General features: G+C 43.9%; 2 protein-coding genes across 7 annotated transcripts in view; both read left to right on the top strand.

Annotated features, from left to right (window-relative positions):
• Positions 1–3,550, top strand: part of TRPM1 (transient receptor potential cation channel subfamily M member 1) — a 52,204-nt gene extending 48,654 nt beyond the window's left edge. For all 6 annotated transcript variants that reach the window (XM_033166885.1, XM_033166884.1, XM_033166887.1 and 3 more), the window contains one exon: positions 1,174–3,550. In XM_033166885.1, coding sequence (XP_033022776.1) covers positions 1,174–2,413 — 1,240 coding nt within the window. In that variant the 3' untranslated portion in view covers positions 2,414–3,550. The remainder of the gene's footprint in view (positions 1–1,173) is intronic.
• Positions 3,551–12,089: 8,539 nt separating this feature from the next.
• The window catches only part of MTMR10 (myotubularin related protein 10), a 52,733-nt gene continuing 47,023 nt past the window's right edge, over positions 12,090–17,799 (top strand). The window contains exon 1 of the mRNA XM_033168070.1: positions 12,090–12,176. Coding sequence (XP_033023961.1) covers positions 12,123–12,176 — 54 coding nt within the window. The 5' untranslated portion in view covers positions 12,090–12,122. The remainder of the gene's footprint in view (positions 12,177–17,799) is intronic.

Raw genomic sequence — 17,799 nt, 5'->3', positions numbered from 1 at the left:
GTACCTATTTATCTACTTGCACTTTGACGTGCTTTCGAACTGCTAGGTGGGCAGGAGCTGGGACCGAGCTCACCCCGTCATGGGGATTCAAACCGCCGACCTTCAGATCAGCAAGCCCTAGGCTATGTGGTTTAACCCACAGCACCACCCGCGTCCCATATATTACATCCATTAGGGTAAATTGTGCAGAGTATACTTTCATGCTGCACACTTAAGACAAAGGGGAAGTAAGGGAGAAACAGGCACAACCTGCTCAGTGGTAACAGGAGTTTGCTGGTAGTTGCCCCTAGGTAAAGAATTCTTAAATTCAGTCCTCAATTTCACAGCAATTTGCATTTTAAAAAATCTCATGAAAATTTGTCAGCATCTAAGTGCAATTTTCTCCCAATAAACACATTTTAGCACATAGTTTTGACTAATATACATGTACTCATTTCTGAAAAGAACTTGTGTGGTTTTTTGTGTTATTTTCACTAACATATGCATTTTGCACACATTTCCTACAATACATGCACTGTTGTACGCACTACTTGGTTGAACATCTGCATCCCAAAATTCTGAGACATACAAATTTTGAAGGAGAGTTATGCTTAGGATCACATATTGATTTGAGGGCTATGAATTAGGTCAAATTTCATTCAAATGCAAACAAAATATAATTTCTCTTCCATCTCTAGTAGCCCCCCTCCCATGGCAGGGAATTAACCTGTAACTCTTGGGGTTCTTCTTACTCAGGAAGTTGGGAAGATTTGCAAGGTGTCACCAAATATGCTGGGGTTTCACGAGCTGCCTGTGGGCCCTCTGGCAGCTTGGCAGTGCCCACAGTACCATGCAAAAATATTCTAAATATCGTAAGAATTCAACCAAAGGAAACTGCAACAGAGGAATGTGTGACGTCCAGCCAAAATACTGTTATAATCCTTCTAAGTTATTCTAACACAGTCTGGTTCTTTTCTTTTCTTGGTTTTATTATAATTAAGTTTGTGGAAGCCAATGTCATGAACAAATGAGTAATGACCTACTGATTAACTGAGTAAAACTGGAAGCTCTAACAATTAATAAAAGAACTGCCCTCCTCTAAGTGCTGTTCTGGGCTAATAATGACAGTGCAGGACAAATCTGTGTTGCTTAATGAATCTATTCCCTCCCCCCCCCCCCATTTGAATTCTATAGAGTTGAAAACATGTCTATGAGATTAGAAGAAGTGAATGAAAGAGAACATTTCATGAAAGCCTCTCTCCAGACGGTTGACCTTCGACTTTCTCAGCTGGAAGAACTCTCTGGCCGGATGGCGAATGCTCTGGAGAAACTGGCAGGCATTGACAAGGCTGAGCTGACTCACACACGTTCCCGGGCATCCTCGGAATGCGATGCTGCTTACCTCCTCCGGCAAAGCAGCATAAACAGTTCTGATGGCTACATGTACAGGTACCACGCCGATGATCTCGCCTATGATGACCTTCCTACCCCAATGTCTCCAGCCTTGGCATTGCGTAAAGCGGATTCAAAGCTACAGCTGGCTCCAGAACGCCAAGGAAGTATCCACGCTCCTGCAAGCGCAAACACAGTGGCCTCTACAGATCACAGCAAAAACACTTTAGATGTTACACAGAATGTTTCTCTATCCTGTTCTGGCTCAGTTGACAGGCAGGAACACTCTAAGAATGAAGAGACAACACCCCAAACTCTCAACCAAATGGATATGGTTGTGAATGGGAAGCCTGGAACTGGGCCAAAAATTCAGAACCCTCATTTAGCATTAGAAAGGACCAAATTGGAAGCCACCATCTCCTATCCCTTGGACAAACCTAGGGCAATGAGGTACTACCCTTCTGAAACATTCAGTGCTTGCGAAGCAACCATGATGAAATCAAGGAGTTACATATTTGCACAAGGTGGAAAGATGGTTGGAGGAGTTAACAACCAGACCATTATGGACCAAGAGTATAGGACCATCATGGATGAAGTGTGCCCTTCCACGATTGAACAATGGACTGCTGAGTGGAAGTATGAGGTTCAGCAGAAACTGGCTAGTGAGCCTCCCCCTGAATATCCTGGCATTGTGTCTGAAGCAGAGATGCAAGCCGAGCGGAAACAGCTACTGACTGACACTGAAGAGGACAGTGATGTTGGTGAAGTGGTGGGTCTCAGTGCCTCCCATCCTTCCTCACCTGTCACCAAAAGGATCTACACAGACAATTTGTTGTCAGTGAAATCTGACAGGACTTGTGGTTTTCCTTCCGTACGGTCAAAGAGTTTACACAGCCATTCTCGAAAACCCAAGTCCATTAAGGACAGGCTTAATAGACCGGGACATGCCAGCAGCGTCAGCAGCCTAGTGGTGACCTGTGGGACTGCAACGGAAGAGCAGAAAGCAAAACAAGAAAATGCCTCCGCAGAAACTGAATGCTAAAATGGCCTTTTCTCAAAAAGCAATAGTTGGGAGATGTGGTTAAGCCAGGACACCACAGGTTGAAGGGACACCCCCCCAAATGCCCATCCTTTAAAGAGCCAGTTTGCATTTGGTGGCTCACTGTGTTCGCTTTTGCAGATGCATTCATCTCCAACTGTTTCTGCTTCAAAGCACTTCCTGCTTTTGTGAAGGGAAGGTGTGCTCTCCCTGAGGGTCATAGCTACCTCTGGAGGGCACGCTCAACAGTGTCAACATGGATTCTTTAATTCATTATGTCAATGAAAGCAATGTAGTTCAGTGAGCTGGAGGTTGGATCCTCCTGACCCATAAGAGCACCACTGCTTAAAACAAAGGGTCTCACTGAGCGATTGACAGGCCAACAGCACTCTTTGTGGGCTTCAGGGCAATGCTGCAGAATGAATCACCAAGAGGCCCTTTTTTAAACACACATAAAAAGTGGCACAATCAGTAGCTCTTCTTGCAAAAGTGAATGTTGTGTGTGGCAAGTGTATATTCCCTCAGCACCCAGTACATGTATTTATCAAAGATATACCCACATATAACACTATATGTGATAATTCCTGTCTATACCCGCTGCCTGCAAACTCCCTACACTGAGGATCCTTGAGAGACAGCAGTTTCCCATATCTATAGTGGCACCAAGGAAGAAAGTGGGGACAAGGAGTACCTTGTGGAAGAGGTACGAGTTTGTGTGTGGCACTGGCACTGTTTTTACACCACTGTTGTTGTTGTTCTGGTCATCCAGTTTGGGCTAGTGGCAATCAGATAAATCTTTTTTTCAGTTCAGTCAACTGCAGACTTAAATAAATGTGTTTTTTTTAAGACCATCAGTGTTGAGGTCAAACATATCTCCTTGTGGAGGGCATTCCAAAGCTGAGAAAGTCCTGTTCTTGTACCCAACAGTCTCATTGCTCTTAGGAGAGGACCAGACAGCAGGGCCTCAGAAGCTTCATGCTTAGGCAGACTCACTTAGGTGTGTGTAGGTCATTAAGATGGCATGGTCTCAAGCCATTTTTGAGGTAGAAATGTCACCACAATATTATTTCTTTCACAAGAGTAGGTGGTATTCTAGAGCCGCAGTCAGCCAATTAGATAAAGTGCTTGGAAACAAAAAAATTGAACTAAAAAACTTGCTCACGAGTATGTGACATGGCTTTGGGGTTTCTCCCACCCACCCACTCCAGTGCACCAGTCCAGCTGGCTAGTTTTGATGTGCTTATAAAAACTAGTACCATATTGGCAAGAACATAAGCCACACTTTCCCCTAAATTCTGATTGTGAAAAGTTAAAGTGTGGCTTATATTTACTACCTTAGGGTATCGGTGCTGAAACAGCTGCCCACGAGGGCCGTCGGGGTGGGGGACAACAGCGCCCGTCCTGACCGCATCTCCCAAGCCTCCCTTGGTGCCGGTTTGGGGAGGTAGTGCTGGGAGGCGGGCGCACAGCGCATTCGGAACCAAACACCGGCACTGGCCACCCGCTGCCCCCCGTTCAGGGCGGAAGTGCCAGGAGGCGGGCCGCACCCACAAACAAGCCTTGAATTTTAAAGGTGCAGCTTATTTGCAGGTGCATCTTATATTCGGGCCAATACAGTAACTTCTAAGCTTGTGATTTTACTGTTTGGGGACGCTTTCGCTTCAGGTGATTTCCATACCTCAAATGCTATCACCTCAAGGCAGTGGTGTTTTTGGGTGGCCCGCAAGCAAAAGGTAAACGACAACAATGGGGGCTTGACACTTTAATTGCATCTAAGGGCAAAACTAGATGTTACACTCAGGTGCACATGGCATTACTGGGGTGGCCCTATTTATATTGAAAAGATTATTTCTGGAAATGCAGTCAAGATTGGAGAAATGGCAGAGAGGCAAGAAGTGTAACCCTTTCCCAAACTCAACTCACACCCCTGAGTCAAATGATGTCCTCTCTCCACAACTTTCCCAACTGCATCTATGCCATTGCAAATGGACATTAGAACTTCCATGAGGGGGAAAAGCCAGTGGGGAGGTGATCTGCAGCAGCATAATGGGGCGGGGGAGCAACCTTGTCCAATCCCAACTGCCCTTCCAAAAGCTGGTTTTTCTGCTTTAAAAAGTGGCATTATGGTAGGGACGCACAAATTTGCCTGATTTGGCTTCTTTTGGTTTCTAATTTTTCCACTCTTAAATTCAGTTCTCCACATACACACTCAGCATTTTTTATTAGTCCTTATGAAAATTCAGCAGCATTTCAGTGTAAATACAAATCTTTGTATGCCTAAAATACACACTTTTGTGAAAGCTTCCCCAAATATAATGTATTGTGTGCTATTTTCACTATTCTATGCATTTTATGCACATTTTAGTACTGCCGTACCTTTAAACAGAATCAAAGCACGGCTTCTGATTGGCTGCAAGAAACTCCTGCAGCCAATTGGAAGCTGCGGAAGCCCCGTCAGACATCTGGCTTCCAAAAATAGTTTGCAAACCGGAACAGTCACTTCTGGGTTTGCGGCGTTTGGGAGCCAAAACGTTCAAGAACTAAATTGTTCAAAAACCAAGGTACGACTGTACATGCATTTTTGTAAACATAGGTTGGCTAGAGAACCACACTGCAAAATTCAGAGAAGTGCTAATTTAAAAGGAAGGCCACATTTCAGTTTGTGTATTGTTGCAGAAATCGTGGATTAGTATATCTAATTAAGATATTACAGTACTTCTAAACCAGAATATGGCAGCTAGACTTGTGACTGGGAGTAGCCACCGGGACCATATAACACCAGTCCTAAAGGATCTACACTGGCTCCCAGTACGTTTCCAAGCACAATTCAAAGTGTTGGTGCTAACCTTTAAAGCCCTAGGCGGCATTTGCCCTGTATACCTGAAGGAGCACATGCACCGTCATTCATAGTGGACACAGATCTAGCTCCGAGGGCCTTCTGGCAGTTCCCTCTCTGCGAGAAGTAAAGTTACAGAGAACAAGGCAGAGGGTCTTCTGGGCAGTGGTGCCCTCCCTGTGGAATGCCCTCCCATCAGATGTCGAGATAAAGAACTACAACCTTTAGAAGACATCTAAAAGTTCCTTCCTGTATCAGGAAGTTTTTAATGTCCGTTTTTTATGTTTTTATGTGCTGGAAGCCGCACAGAGTAGCGGGAGAAACCAAATGGATGGTGTATAACAACAACAACAACAACTCACACCCCTACATCAGGCTACTGTTACACATCTGCACGCATGTCTTGACCTTCTCAGTCTTCCATTATCTGTTTGGCATAGCCCCAAATTCTTACACCTTCCTAAAAATCATTTGTTAATGTACCCTGTAGGTCTCTATAGTTCCTGATCAAATTATGTCAAACAGAGGTGATTGCCTTAAGTGATAGCATCACATGGGTGGTGCTGCCTTGTGGAAGAACTGTCAATGGACATTTGATAGGAAGGTACTGTTTCAGAGCACTCCAAATGCGGTGGGGGTGGTACTATCTTTGAGTTACAGTAAGGGTGGATAGGTAGACTAAGGGAGAAAATTAAGACTTGCTTAAGGGACATTTGTATGCAGTGATTGCAGAAGCAGCGAAAGAGGAAATGAAACTTGCTTTATGAATAGAAGCAGGTGAAAGTTATGAGACCTGCTCAAGAAAAGAAATAGCAGCTGCATTGTACCCTGATCTACAAGTCAATTGCCAGAATCTCCCACAGAAATGCTGGGAATTGGGAGAAATTTAAACGGAGTGGTGGGTGTTCCTTTTCCCCTCCCTCCTGCATCTTGCTCCCAATGACAATGTGGCAAGTGTCAGCAGGTGCAGAATCCTGTGCTGGAGAACCAGATGATACGTACCCCACAAACCTGCTTTTGCAAGCATTAATTCCCATTTTGCACACACTAGAAATACACAATCCACTCACAACTAGCTCTGCACCCTTATGACACAGGAAAAGGAGCAGCGGCTTCATACCAAGCCATACCATCCAGCTCAGGATGGTCTATACTGACTGGTAGCAGCTTTCCAGGTTTTCAGGCGGGGAGTCTTTCCCAGCTTTACCTGGAGATGCTGGAGATAGAACCCAAGACCTCCTCCATGCAAAGCAACTGCTCCAAAGCTATGCCCCCTGGTTGTACTAAAAACGGGTTATTCCAATATCGCAAATGGGGAGTTGGCAAGTGGTTTTTTCTTCTTTAAAAAACTTACTGGATTTTTTTGTGGAAAGAGTAAATCTGGATTAAATGTGGAGAAATCTGGGCTGGCAATGATGTTCATGTGGATGCTGAGAAAAACGTGCATTTCAGGATAACACTAATCCCACAATAAACCCTTGTCTGGAAGCACTCTTCATTTACGGAGAAAAGCCTTTAATTTACTACAGCTGCTAGAGACAATGATTCAATTTGCACATGCACTGTAGAACCAACGTGCTAAAATCTAGATTACTTCATATTCATATTGTTATTTCTAAGAGAAACTTAGCATTTAACAATGAATAAACAACAACTAAAACCAGATTTAAAAATCTGATCTTTTTTTAATTTAAAAACCTTACTTTTTTAAAAAAAAACCTGAGATTTTTATTTCTCCCTTGTCTTAGCAGAGCTCGCAGGCAGCTGCCATGAAAGGAGCACATATATGCACCCTGTAGTCTCAAAGTTGTGCACTGGGACTGAGTTGGATGTGCTCCTACACTGGCATGTTGCTGGTGTAGCACGGTGGCCACTGAATCCTGTAGCCTCCTGAGCTTCAGCACAGAACGGCACAGTTACTTATCCAAAGGTTAGCTTTGTAGCATTACAACTAAATAATATATGGTAATTTATTTCCTTTTGTGAATAGCATTCTATTATGAGTAATGGAAGTTCTTCCTATTCTTTCCAGAAGGCTGCTTCCCCCACTCCAAAGGTGGAGGCTTTTTCCCTTTTTAATCAAACCATTAAGCACATTACCTAAGTAAAAGAGGATTTCAGCTAACTGGGATGGAAAAGTTAATTTTTCACAGATTAAGAGGTCAAGGTTTATGTTTAACTCCTGGTAGTCCTATTATGTACAATAAACTTAAAAGTATTACAGCTGGATCCTGAGTTGCTTTGTATGTAAAATCCCATTTCAGTGGCTCTCCTCTTTCCCACAGACCAAGGGGTTTTTATTGGTGGTCGCTCAGTGTCTCCTCTCTACACTTAGCATTCCGATTCCCCTAACTCTTAGGCTTAAGGAGACAAGTCAATCTGCAAGCCCCTTCTTCCCCAGCAGAAAAAGCAAAAAGACAAAAATAGGAACCCAGACACATGCAAGAGCAACCTTCCCCAATCTGGCGCCATCCAGGTGTTTTGGACTACAACACCCATCAGAGCTGAGTTGTCCACAGCAACCCGAGGGTATCAGGTCAGGGAAGGCTGTTATAGTGTGTGCTCACAATGGAATCCAGAAACTGGCTTCACATACATACACCCACAACCCAATGATATATTGAAGCAAAGGCTTTGTTTGAGACTCCTTTTTAAGTATTATCTCAGAATTTATTTACCACGCTATAATTACAACAATGACATGAAATACAATTTGGTAGCATTGCCCTTCACAGTTTACTTTTGCATGACAGTTTTGTGCAATTACATGATCATTTGGCTTTGCATGTCTGGTGATGCTATTTGTTATAATATGCAAATGCCTTTCATTGTTTGCCTGTATTCCATCAGCAAAAAACAAACAAAACAAAACCCCAAATCCAGCAACATCATTATGAAGTGATGTGTTAACTAAGCCTTTATCCTTGTTTCTAGTACTGAAATGATTTCACACAAGTTAATCCGAGAATAATATGGAACTCTCTGAAATGACACCTTTTCTTATCTTTGTATTTTTGTGTAAAGCATTTTAAACAAAAAATATATATTAAGTAAGGACTGTATTTTAAAATGTAATAGCATCTTAATAAATTCAAATTTTGTTTTTAAAAATTTGTCATGGAAAATCATAGCTCACTTTGTTTTCTTAACTAGATGTTGAAGGGAAGGAAGATAAAAGAAAGTATGGAAAAATATATCAAAGTTCTCCAGGTTTCAGGCTAAAAATAGGTGAGGAAGGAGAGGGCATGAAAGCTGCACTGTCATAATCTCCCACTGTGGCAGGGAAGACATTGCTCTCTCCCCAAGGCACATACAGAATCTGGCCAAACTGGTAGAATTTAACAGTGGTGATGGGAGTTCTTCGTTCACTGTACCTACTGGTAAGCGCAGCAGGCTAGTTTACAAGAACCAAGAGCATCGGCCACCTGAGGTAATTGCCTTCATCTGCTTAATAGTAGAACTATTAAGCACAAGTTACAGGCAGGTAGCCGTGTTGGTCTGCCATAAACAAAATAAAAATAAAAATAAAAATCCTTCCAGTAGCACCTCAGAGACCAACTACAAACTTAGTTGGTCTCTATGGTGCTACTGGAAGGAATTTTTTTTTATTTTGTATTTAGCACAAGTTAAGTTTAATTAGGAAGAAAATGCCTTACCCTCACCCGGGCATGCACACCCACCCTGTGTTTTCTGCCATGTCCCCTCCCACACTTTGTGAAGTACGGCCATTAAAAAAATGCTTCCCCTCATGCTAATCTGGAAAGGCTGTGGTAATTCTTTTCTGTGAAATGAGGATCATAACAGCCAGCATTCTTGCAGAGATGGTTTTCTCCCCTAAAATAAAAAAGGTTTGAAGCCTAAAAGGTCAAAGCTTGGAGAAACTGGGAAAGGGATAATTTACCGCTGTGTCTTTAAAACTGTTAAACGAAAACTCTTAATGAGAAAACACAGGACGAAATCAAAGTGCATCCATGGAGGTGAAATGTGGCCTATATGCCAAAGTTTAATCCAAGGAGACCTCCAGTTAAACAGAGGGATGAATTCTGTGCTATCTGCTGTGTTCATGCTGACTAATAAGCAACTTGAAAGTGCACTGCTTTTGGAGCCAATATTTGTCTTAACACTACAAAAACACCACATACCAGTGAATTCAAGAAATTCAAGAAAATAAATGTCTAATATGCCAAAAGTGTACTTTACACTTTCCTCAATAAACATAAATGTAATAAAGAAATGAATAAAAAGGTAGTACAGTAAAGGGAATTTTGTTTCATTTTGCTTTTCTAATGCTTGAAAATTCACCAACATCACAAAGATAAAACTTTGTTGCACCAAATTTAGATACCGGTACTTAGGGGTACAGAAAACCAAAAACCTCAACAAACTATACCTCCACAATTACAAGCCCCTGTGGTGAGAAATTAACAAAGACTTGAGGAAATGGAACAACACCAACTTCACCCTCTCAGATAAAATAGCCATGATCAAAATGATCACCCTCCAAAATTAACCTACCTATTCCAAACCTTCCCAATCTGCATTCCCCCTACCCAACTCTGTAAATGGAAGGGAAAAAACTGCACTCATTCATTTTCTCACACAAAAACCAAGAATAAGCTCCAAATATCTGCACTTCCTTTCCTCAGAAGGAAGATGGGGAATTCCCAGCATAGAACTATACTGCATTGCAAACCAAGGGCACCACATAATCCCATACATTCTAGAGGATGAGATGAAACAATGAGTCCACTGGGAGAGAGACACATTCAAAAACACCCCACCACAGCATACCCATTCCTCCAAAAAAAAAAAAAAAAGGAAAATTCCCACAACACTAAACAGGTTTACACAAACTAAAGGGAAAGGTAAAGGGACCGCTGACCGTTAGGTCCAGTCACGGATGACTCTGGGGTTGCGGCACTCGTCTTGCTTTACTGGCCGAGGGAGCAGGTGTACAGACTCTGGGTCGTGTGGCCAGCATGACTAAGCTGCTTCTGGCGAACCAGAGCAGCGCACGGAAATGCCACTTACCTTCCCACTGGAGCGGTACCTATTTATCTACTTGCACTTGACGTGCTTTTGAACTGCTAGGTTGGCAGGAGCAGGGACCGAGCAACGGGAGCTCACCCCATCGCAGGGATTTGAACCGCCGACTTTCTGATTGGCAAGCCCTAGTCTTAGTGGTTTAACCCACAGCGCCACCCGTGTCCCTACCTTACACAAACTAGGTGGACACCCAAATATCCTGGCTAACACACCACCAACTGCACACCTTCTTAGACAACCCAGCAGTTAAATCAGCTGCCACTAGGCCCTTGACTTCCTCCTAACAGCAGAGGGACACAGCAAGGGGCCGGTACAGTCAAACCTCGGTTTACGTACGTCTGGGCTGCCGAACGCTGAAAACCAGGAAGTGAATGCTTCTGTTTTCAAACACGCCTCGGAAGTCGGACAGCGTCCGAGGCGCATTTTCCTTTTTCCCCCCACTGACTTTTCAGCCAGACCGTTGATCCTTGGTTTCCGAACGTTTTGGAAGTCGAACAAACTTCCAGAATGGATTACGTTCGAAAACTGAGGTTCCACTGTATCCACAATATATGGAATGCCGCCCCAGAATCCAACAAACCCCCTCAATGCAATAAAAAACAATGTGGGAGCATGACCTAGGCTACAAAATAAACCCAACCTTACGGACTAGAGGGGAGCTGGCAGCTTGTAGGAGAATAAGCACCCCTCCCCCACCTGAGCAGGGACCAGGCTTACATTTTCAACGCCCCCCCTCCCCCGCACCAGGCTGGAAATGGGGAGGGCATGAAGGGGCAGGAACTTGCTTTATTTTCTGGATACATTTCCCCCTTAAATTATGGAAGAATTAAATATATAATTTAAATTGTTTAATACATTTTATTAAGGTTCAATTTATTTGATGAATAAAAATAATGTCTTTTACTACCATTTAATTCAATAAATGTTTGCCTATAAAAATGAATTAATGGAAAATATAAAAACCTTATGATTATTTGGTTCAACAAATTTTTGCCCTAATAAATTAGAATAGTTGAAAATAAAAACCCTAAATTCAATGCATGTGTGCCTTAGCAATGTTTTCCTTAATTGAAAAGGAAAAACCCTTACGATTATTTTATTCAATAAATGTTTGCCTTTATTTTTTTAAAAAATGAAAAGGAAGCCCTACCAACGGCGAGGCTGACTCCCAACCGCCTTTTGCGGCTCCTATTGAAACGCCTCGGGGAATGGCCGGTGGCCTAGCACGGGGGGGGGGAGGCCTCCGTTCTGGCGGAGCGGCCGCGACTGACCCTCCGCCCCACCGTCCGACACCTCCTTCCTTTCGCAACGAACGTTGCTAGGAGACGAGAGGCGAGAGGGAGGGTGGGGTAGGAGAGGAAGAAGCAGCTGACCGCTCTCCAACGTCACGCCCCTCCCCGCGGCGTCTGGCCCGTGACGCGAAGGTTGAGCGCGCGGCCCCTGCTACTCGCCTTCCCCGTCGGCTGCGGCTCCTCCCCTTCCTCCTCCACGTGACGGTAGCACGAGGGTGGGCGGGGCGCCGGAGCTTCTAACTCCCTCCTTCGTAACCTTCAGACCGGCGTGAGGATGGCGGAGGCGGGGTCAAGAGGAGGGCGGAGGAAGGCAGCGGGCGGAGCAAGCAGCGGCAGCCGACGCGACGACGGCAGCGGAGGGAGCGCGAGCGCGTGACGCCAGGGGGCGTGGCTTCTCCGGCGTAGTAGCCACCGCCGCCACCGCCGGCGTGAGGTGGGGCCAAGAGACGAGCCCGGAGCTCCGAGGGAGAACGAGAGAGCGAGCGGCGAGCGGGGTCAGCCTGGCTTGGGGGGAGTCGCCGCTGCTGCTGCTGCGGTCATGTTTCCTCTCAAGCCCCCCAAGGCCACCTTCAAGTCGTACCTCCTGCCTCAGGTAAGGCGCGCGCGCCTGTGGGGCGGCGGCTGTTTCCCCCTCCTAAGTTACTTTGGGTCTTAGAAGCGAGGAAGCCCCTTTCGGAGCTCCGGCTTGAGCTGGAGGGAACCGCCGCCGCCGCCGCCGCCCTCCTCCTTGTGCACGTTGGGCTGACCCGCGAGTCGCCCTCTCGGTGGGGGGGGGGGTCTGGGGCAGGAATGAGGGCGCCGCCCTCCACCTCCGGGGGCCCCTTGTGTCTTGCAGGTGGGATCCTAAGCGGATGACGGACCATCTACAAATCCAATAAATAACAGTGATGATGATAATAGGAAGCCTAGCACCATGCATGCGCGTGTTTCGATGTCGTAGCCCGCCCTGGGACCGTAGAGTGGAGGATGGGCAATAAACAACAACAACAACAACAACAACAACAACAACAACAACAACAACAGTGCCTACTGGAGTGCAATTCGCACTGAGTTCAGTGGGACTTGCTTTCAGTGGGTATCATGATTTGGTTTGTTTGTTTTACACCTGAAGTCACCCGCTCCTGTCTTTGCTTGGTGGGACTTGAGGAAACACTGAGTAATGCACAAGTTGAACAACAACAACAACAACAACAACAACAACAAACTTAATATCGCAGAAGTTGCTCAGCTAAACATCCGCACACTGAAATGTAGCAGGTGGGAGAGGCTCCAGTGCAGCAGCATTCTCTGCACGTATGGAAGCTTCCTTGGCAGCAAGTCAATTCAGTGGGGCTGATTTCTGGGGAAACATGTTCTGGAGCAGGGATGTCACCTTGCAGTCCTAATGCATTACTTTGCAATGAGCCCTCTTTCCTCCTTTCCCTTAGTGCAACTTAACTTTTGAGGAAAGTGTGTCCAGGAAATCAGCTTGCAGTCTTGTGGGATTGACTTTTGTGTCAATGTGTTTAGGATTGCTTTCTTATGCCCTGGTAAAGAATGCTATCCTACGCATACTTCTTCTTGGAATAAGAAGCATTGGGGTTTGAGTCTGCATATGCATGCATAGAATGGCAGTGTGTGCGGCATGCAGTTTGTTTTACTGTTTCCTCATAAGCAAGCTCCATTGTGTACAGTCTGTGTGGGCTTGCTTGTTAATTTTCTTATTCAAGAGACAGAGAGTATGCCTGAAGGATCAAAGTACAGTGGTACCTCGCTTTACGAACTTAATCTGTCCCGGAAGTCCGTTCTTAAACTGAAACCGTTCTTAAACTGAGGCACACTTTCCCTAATGAGGCCTCCCTCCGCTGGTGCCCTTCCACCATTCGGATTCCATTCTTGGACCAAGGTAAAGTTCTCAAACCAAGACACTATTTGCGGTTTTTGCAAACCAAATCGTTCTTAAACTGGACTGTTCTTAAATCAAAGTACCACTGTATCACAGTCCCACTGTCCCAGAAAGTGGGCTGTGCAGATTCTAAGAACAATTTTGCTAATAATTTTAAATACAATGTTTCTGAAATATATACAGAGCTTGATGGATAACTCTTATTTCAAGCAATACAGTACAGTACTAAAATCATGCCAAATTTGGAAGAAAAATAGACTTGTTGGTTCTGTATCATCCCCATGAAAGTGGCAGAATAACACATTCCTTAAAACTCACAACTAACTTCTTTCTTTTTTGTAAAGCTCCCATTTTCTCCTGTAGTTAGTGAAATGGGACAGCAGCCAAATGGCTCCTTAAACCAAGGTTACAGTCGCCAAAACAGAATGTCTAGTTGCAATTTTTGAGCAGGACGGCTCTAAAGTCTTGTTTTTCAAATAATGCACTGACTGTGCTTGATTATTAGTTAAACATCTGGCTAGTTCAGGTGACAACCTTGAGCTAGGTTAAGAACTTTGAGAGCTGAAAGAAGAAAAATCGCTTTATCCAGGGACAGTCGTCCACATATACTGTATATTGGCCTATTCCCACCTCTTTTTCTTAATGGTGACAATCCCATTCACAACGTAAGAATATTCTTCACAACTTTGAGCAGGGCAGTGGGGTGGGGTAAGTGAAGACAAGCTACAACAATTGACTATAATGTTGTTCACTGCTCTTGCTCAGGCTTTGCAGAAAAAGCATTTTTGTTCCTGAAATTCATTCAGATTGTGCATGTAAAATATAATGCATAGAATTCTGCAGGATATGGTGTGAAAACAGTCAAGATCCAATGATCCCTAGGCATGCACCTCCAGATGATAGAGATGTCAGGTGCCATCCTGGCACCCAGGCATCTTCACTTGGTTGCAAAATGCACCTGGTATCTGGCTAATTTTGAACACTGACAAGTAGCCAACAGTTGCAGGGTGAAGGTCAGGCAGACTGAAGCTCAGAATGAACACAGACTTTAATCTTTGAGAATTCTTGGAAAATAAGTGATGTCCCTGCAGACTGGAGGTGGGAAAATGTTGTCCACATCTTCAGAAGCGGGCTGGGGGGGCAGGGAGAAGATCCAGTAACTATTGACTAGTGAGCTTGACTTCGATTCCAGAAAAGGTCCTAGAACCGATAATTCAACAGTCAGTCTGTGACCACTTAGAAATGGAGGCTGTAATTACTAAGACCCAGCATGAGTTTCTCAAAAACAAGTCATGTCAGACGAATCTCATTTTTTTTAATGGAATTACAAGCTTGGTGGATCAGGGAAATGCTGTAGAAATATTGTATCTTGATTTCAGTAAGGCTTTTTACAGAATCCCCTGTTCTATATTTTTGTGAGGAAGCTGGTAAAATGGGGGTTGAACAAGGTAACTGTTAGGTGGATTTGTAGCTGGTTGATTGACCAAACTCGAAGAGTACTCATTAATGGTTCATCGTCACCCTGGGAAAAGTTACAAGTGGGGTGCCATAGGGTTGTTGTTCAACATCTTTATAAACAACTTGAATGAAGGAATTGAGGGGATGCTCATCCAATTTTCAGATGACACCAAATTGGGAGGGGGGAGCTAATGCCGCAAAAGACAGAATCAGGATTCAGAATGACCTTAACAGATTGGAGAGCTGAGGCCCACTAACAAAATAAATTTCAATAGGAACAAATGTCAGGTTCTGCTATTAGGCAGGAAGAACCAGCTGCACAAATATAAGATGGGAGACACCTGTCTTGCTAGTAGTACATGTGAAAAGTATCTAGTGGTCTTGGTGGACCACAAGTTGAACATGAGTCAACAGTGTGATGCAGCAGCAAAAAAGCTAATGCTATTCTAGACTGCATAAACAGAATTATAGTGTCCAGATCAAGGGAATTACCACTCTATTCTGCCTTGGTCAGACCACACCTGGAATACTGTGTCCAATTCTGGGCACCACAATTTAAGAAGGATATTGACAAGCTCAGACATGTGCAGAGGAGGGTGACCAAGATGGAAACTAAGCCATATGAGGAGCGCTTGAAGGAGCTGGGTGTGTTTAGCCTGGAAAAGAGGAGACTGAGAGGAGATAGAATGGCCATCTTCAAATATCTCAAGGGCTGTCACATGGAAATGGGAACAAGCTTGTTTTCTTCTGCTCTGGAGGGTAGGGCCCAAACCAGTGGCTTCCAAGTTGCAAGAAAGGAGATTCTGACTACAGTAAATCTATCATTTATCATTAGACATTCTTTGCTGTTAGCAACTACTTGCTGTTAATAGCTCAACAGGTACACAATTTTTATATCACAGTATCTTCAAGTTGAATAAAACCTGCACCTATTGAGTGCTGAAGGCACAAACTCAACAAGACAAAAAATATCAACCCTGAAGCTACTTTAAATTGCCTTCAAACTACAACAATTTGAGTATAACATTGCTTGTATCTTGTATTTCTTACTTACTTTTAAATTTAGCTGTTTGTTAAACTAACTTCAGCCTGGACACTGAGATCCAGCTCTGAGGTCCTTCTGGTGGTTACCTCATTGTGAGAGGTGAGGTTACATTGAACCAGGCAGAAGGCTTTTTTGGTAGTCGCTCCCGTCTTCCCACTAGATGTCAAAACATATAAACAGCTATGTGATTTTAGTGTGATGTTTATATTTTACTGTTTTTTGTTGGGAGCCGCCCAGAGGGACTGGGGCAACCCAGTCAGATTGGGTGCATATAAATAACAATAACAATAACAATTTTATTATTATTATATCAAAAAACTAGCCTGATTTTTTTCTAAGTGTTGGTTAGTGAAGTTAAAGGGATGGGAGAAATTACTATTTTTTTACTGTGACAACAGATAAATTGGTGAGTAAAGCAAAAACCCTTGGATTTCTCATTTTTAAATAGGGTGAGTCCTGTTTCATACATGCATGGATGGACACAACCAGAAAATGAATGGAAAAAGAAAAGCTGACACACACGTCTGTCAAACCTGCTTACCTACTTTCCCACCCTTAGGAGTGAACAAAAGTCTTCAACAGGGAGGGGATGTTACCTCCCTTGCTTCTACCACACAGAGAGGGCCCTGGCAGTGTGCTTCATCTGCCTCTATCTCATGAGTTCTGTTGCATCAGACAGAAGGCCAATGTAGTTCAACTTAGTTTAATCAGATGATCTGGGAAGCCCCCCAACAAGAGCATGAAGGCAATAGCCCCTTTTTTCTATTGTTTCCTCGCAAATGGCATTCAGTTGAATTGTATGGTACATATAGCAATGACATTCCCTGGAACTCACTCTCACGATGCCATCTCTTATTGGCAGATGATAGAGCCTGTGGAAATATTGTTTCTAATTTTGCACCATGTAACAACACTATATTGCTGTGGCAGAGCTTCTGATGAAAACTTAACTATGGGACTCTCCCCTGAGATCACAAAAAATTGTATTCTGCCAATTACCCATTCCTGGATCAAGGTTAACATCCTAATTACAGTGGACGCTTGGGTTGCGAACATGATCCGTGCGGGAGGCACGTTCACAACCTGTAGCACCGCTTCTGCGCACGCATGGGTCCCGTTCAGTTCTTATGTGCAAAGCGCCATTTAGCGCTTCTGCACGAGCGGTGAAACCTGGAAGTAACCCATTCCGGTACTTCTGGCTTCGGCGCGTCCATAACCTGAAAACGCGCAACCCGAGGTATGACTGTACTTAAAATAATAATTTTTTTTCTGTGTCCCACTTCTTGACACAAAGCTTCTTCTCTTCTCCAGTGTGTTACTAATCAAAATGATTTGTTTTCCTTTTGGCCAAGCACAATTGAAATGCATTTGCTTAAATTTTTACTTGGAATCAAGCTTTTTTAAAGATAGATTTTTAAAAATCCTTGTAAGAACTGTGGAAGAAAATGCAAAGAAATAGAACACGTGACTAAAAACAGCATGCCAAAAAATCCCAGTAAAAGTGAAGCTGTTCCAAAGGGCTTACACCCTCTTCTTATGCATGAGAAAGTTTTTTTTTTTTAATCTTCATGGCATGCCTTATGCTGCAGCAAGGTGTCCAGGAAGGTTTCTCACACTTGCAGCATGTGCAGTTGCACATGCAAAGTTGATAAGACTTTACTTCCCATATTAACCCACTTGCATAGCTGCCAGTTGTTCTGATACTGCAGAAAGTTGCCAGCCTTGTTGAAAGCATAATGTTTATACAGCAGTGGTCATGCACTGTATTTGCTACAGACAGTTACAGGTATGTCTGTGCCATAACAGTCTCAAATTGAGAGCCTATGT

Source organism: Lacerta agilis, chromosome 13 (genome assembly GCF_009819535.1).
Source record: "Lacerta agilis isolate rLacAgi1 chromosome 13, rLacAgi1.pri, whole genome shotgun sequence".
NCBI lineage: Eukaryota > Metazoa > Chordata > Lepidosauria > Squamata > Lacertidae > Lacerta > Lacerta agilis.
Note: the sequence above shows the minus strand (reverse complement) of the source record. Positions and strands in the feature narration are given on the sequence as shown.